We start from the raw sequence: 3,782 nt of genomic DNA on the forward strand, positions 1-3,782 counted from the left end.
GGGTCAGAAATTGCATTTTGACATGGATGTTTTTTTAGAGGGTTGGCATGGATCTTTACTTGTTGAGGAAGGTGTGTGAAAAGAAAGAGAAGCCAGTTTTTATCTTCAGTTTTCGTCCACTGGCTTACTACAATTATCTAGAAGAACTGAGGCGTGGAACCATATAATTAGGCAACCCTAGTTCAATGGTATCTACTGTTTTACTTTTCGTGCTGAATTCAGTGTGCTATTCGTGGATGATGGATCACATTGTTGTAATGCAAAAGTACATAGTTTGTTAAAAGTAGAATATTTTGTTGCAAATAACTTGACATTGTTTATCTACTAATGCTTACCATGTCAACTTCCAATAGACAGCAATTTAATGAACGAGTTGCCATTTGGCACCCACAGATGGTTGCGATTCCTATGGATGCCGGTGGAACACTCCCCTCTTGATGTGACTGGGGGTTAATATTATGCAGCTGCAGGTGTCTGCGTGATGAGAATTTCTAACAGCAACATTCCAGGTGCACTGTATCGAGTTAATGGGGCAAAACTTCAGAAAGGCGCTCTGCAGAAGCTTTTGCGACAGAGGCTAACGCGATGGTGAAAACGTCTAAGGAGATCTTTGGGCGGAAACATAGCTGGAACCTGTGACCAGGAGGCTGGCCATGTGGTTTTGTGCGTCAGTAGAGAACTCGAGCCTCGCCTGTTGTGGCCTAAATACTGCTGTTGTTTCTAATTTAGCTGAATGTGCAAAACTGCAAGCCCTTCCCCCTCCACCGTGCAGTTTATAGTACTGGTAGAGAACTTCTTTATAATTCAATATATTCCTAGCCTGTGCGGCTTAGCTGAAAATAGCAATTGTTGTCGTACATTTTCCCAGTTGGTTATGGCAGTTTCTGCATACATATACCACCCAGGTTCACCGCGCCACTCAATTTCTCTGTGGATGCAACCTTGGATCAGGTCCGTACCTACTGCACCTTGTTGGTTTCCACTTGATCTTATTATTGTGCTGTGTATTGCAGGCGGTTCTCATTCAGCCACATTCTACCTTCTTTTTTGCCATCATCCAGATCTTAAGAAACCTGATGTACAAGGAGAAAAGGAACTTGTATGAGAAACTCATGCAAAGCTGATAAACTGTCTGCTTGCTTATGAAAAGCACATAATACAATACAGTAGGCTGGCTGTGTATGTATTTATTTATTTGAATGCTCCTTTGGTTCGCTGTCATGAATATTGCTCGGTACCATGGCTCTTCCCCGTACCCTTGTGAGTTGTGATGGAGTGATGATATCCTTGTCGAAACATTGTACAGAATGAATGTATGGACTGTGGTTGATAGAGCTAACTAATTAATTAGGTGCTTGACTCCCCTGCTGTCGATTGATTTATTTATCCTCTGCACTAATTTCCCTGCATAAATCGCCGCTTTGTGTTTTTTGGGATCGCATCAAATATTTTGAGAATGCACATGATATCATTAATCGTCATTTTGCATCCGTCGGTTCGTTTGTCTCATGTTATATGATAGACCTTAGCTACATCTGTAGTTATGCGTCCCATCCACATTAACAGTATATATCCATACATGGCATGAAAAATTGTTTGCTGTTTGTCTTTGTGCATGTCCTAGATTCACAAAAATATTGCAAGTATCTGGGAAGGATACACTGACTGGAGCATAAGTATTAGGTATTTGACTTGTTCAGACTATTATTAGGTACTTGACCACTGTCATGGATGCATGCTTGACGTTAGTGCGACTAACTAGTATTATATGTTTCATGTCCTTATCCGATATCAATCTTAAAGTTAGTTAACGATGACTGACCGGCTAGGGATGTCCAGGACTCTGCTAATCTGTTTACTTCCCAGCCTTCTTATCCAGGACAATGACTAATGTCTCGAGAAACTTGGCATGAAAGTTAACTAATCCGCAAGCAAAATACCTTGACTAATGTTTTCTAAGCACTGAAGTCTTCGTCGTGCTGTTTCAAAACATGGAGATAAAATAAGTGATCATGGTACATGTGTTAAAAATAGAGCAAGCAGCAAGTATATTCAATGTCCGGATACTAAGTAATTGTGCAAAATAAGTGTCCTTGACGTTAGCACATGCCTCATGGATGATGCATTGCTATTGCCTCCCATACCCTATATATATCACTCCTCGCTCAGCCAAGCAAGCAAGCAAAACACAGTAGTTAACACTGAAGTTCAAGTCATATCCATAGGTATCACGCAAGGGAGAAATGGCCGGTGAAGACGAGCTGAAGCTGCTGGGTACATGGGCAAGCCCCTGGGTTTCCAGGGTGAAACTCGCGCTCCACCTCAAGGGCTTGAGCTATGAGAACGTTGAGCAGGACCTCGACAACAAGAGCGACCTGCTCCTCGCCTCCAACCTGGTGCACAAGAAGGTGCCGGTACTCATCCACAACGGCAAGCCAATCTGTGAGTCCGTCGTCATCCTAGAGTACATCGACGATGCCTATGGTACCGTAGGCCCTTCCTTCCTGCCCGTTGACCCATACGAGCGTGCCATTGCTCGGTTCTGGGTAGACTACATTGACCAGAAGGTTTACTCTTCTAGTGTTTTGTGTTGTTGATTTCACAATTATGTATGTGGTGAGCTGATTAATGTTGCTATTTGGTGCATGCAGCTAGTCATACCGTGGAAAGTGGCGTTCACGGCCGACGGAGAGGAGGAGAAGACCGAGGGGATAAAGCAGATGTTGGCGGCGGTGCACACGCTGGAGGGGGCTCTCAAGGAATGCTCCAAGGGGAAGCCCTTCTTTGGCGGTGATAGCGTTGGATACGTGGACATTGCACTGGGCGGTCTCTTGGCATTTTTGCAGGGAACTGAAGAGTTATGTGGTAGCAAACCCTTTGACATCGCCAACACCCCACTTCTGCTGGCGTGGGTGGAGCGTTTCACCACGCTGGACGCCGCCAAGGTGGCCCTGCCAGATGTCAGCAAGTTGGTTGAGTTTGCCAAGATGAAGCGGGCTCAGATGGCTTTGTCTATCAAGAAGTGAACTAATCTGTCACCTGAATGGTTTAGATCGGAGAATATTTATTAAGTTATGTTTTCTAAAATACATGTGCTAGTATAGTTGTGTATTATCTCCCGTTGGTGTCCCTGTCAAACATGTCATGCATGGAATATTGTACTGAAGGAAGATTGAATGATCTTTTGTTATAATATCTTCTTTCTTGTTGAGACTATATTTTGCTTTCATGGAGAGGGAGTGTGGTCCGAGAGCACATCAATCTTTGTTCTATGGACATGACTCTTAGTGCCCCAACTCTGGCAAGTCACAGAGGTATGGTACGTAGCTTAGAACTTGTCGCAAGAAGCGCGCCTTTGATATATAACTCCTCTGTGGCAAAGTACAGGACCAGGACAGAAGGAGCTGATGGATGACTATTCCGAGTGGGCTGTCATCTCAACCGCATGACATCTTCGCTCTGTTAGAAGTATAAACGTGTTAGTTAGGAATTAGGAGGGATAGAGATAGATTTGGTTAAAACTAACAATGACTTGCCTTGTACACCAATCCTCTTCCCATGTTGTACTCCTACATATACCCCATATTAGGGTCAGATCAATATGCAACAACAATTCCAGCCATCCTACAATTTTTATAAGCTCTAGTGGGCTGTTTTAGATGGGTTTTTTTTCTTGTTAAACCATAGTTATTTGTGAATACCATTATATCAAAATTAAGCATTAGATTAGCACCTGAATGATCACGACTTTTTCCCAAGGTAGGCAAATTTTGTGGCTGATG

The 3,782-nt window shown here is 43.3% G+C and overlaps 1 protein-coding gene across 1 annotated transcript; it reads left to right on the plus strand.

The window, feature by feature from the left end:
- Positions 1–2,195: 2,195 nt before the first annotated feature.
- Positions 2,196–3,143, plus strand: LOC123067457 (probable glutathione S-transferase GSTU6). The gene is made up of 2 exons (XM_044490268.1): positions 2,196–2,567; positions 2,652–3,143. The coding sequence occupies exons 1-2, from the start codon at positions 2,244–2,246 to the stop codon at positions 3,024–3,026; spliced, it is 699 nt and encodes a 232-aa protein (XP_044346203.1). The 5' UTR covers positions 2,196–2,243; the 3' UTR covers positions 3,027–3,143.
- The last annotated feature ends 639 nt before the right edge of the window (positions 3,144–3,782 follow it).

The sequence above is a fragment of the Triticum aestivum genome, chromosome 1A (assembly GCF_018294505.1).
Source record: "Triticum aestivum cultivar Chinese Spring chromosome 1A, IWGSC CS RefSeq v2.1, whole genome shotgun sequence".
NCBI classification, from domain to species: Eukaryota; Viridiplantae; Streptophyta; class Magnoliopsida; order Poales; family Poaceae; genus Triticum; species Triticum aestivum.

Excerpts from the sequence above, each read along its gene's own strand:
- LOC123067457 (XM_044490268.1), top strand. The coding sequence starts at position 2,244 with ATGGCCGGTGAAGACGAGCTGAAGCTGCTGGGTACATGGGCAAGCCCC. Across the intron at positions 2,568-2,651 it reads TAGACTACATTGACCAGAAG|CTAGTCATACCGTGGAAAGT; the intron begins GTTTACTCTTCT and ends TGGTGCATGCAG.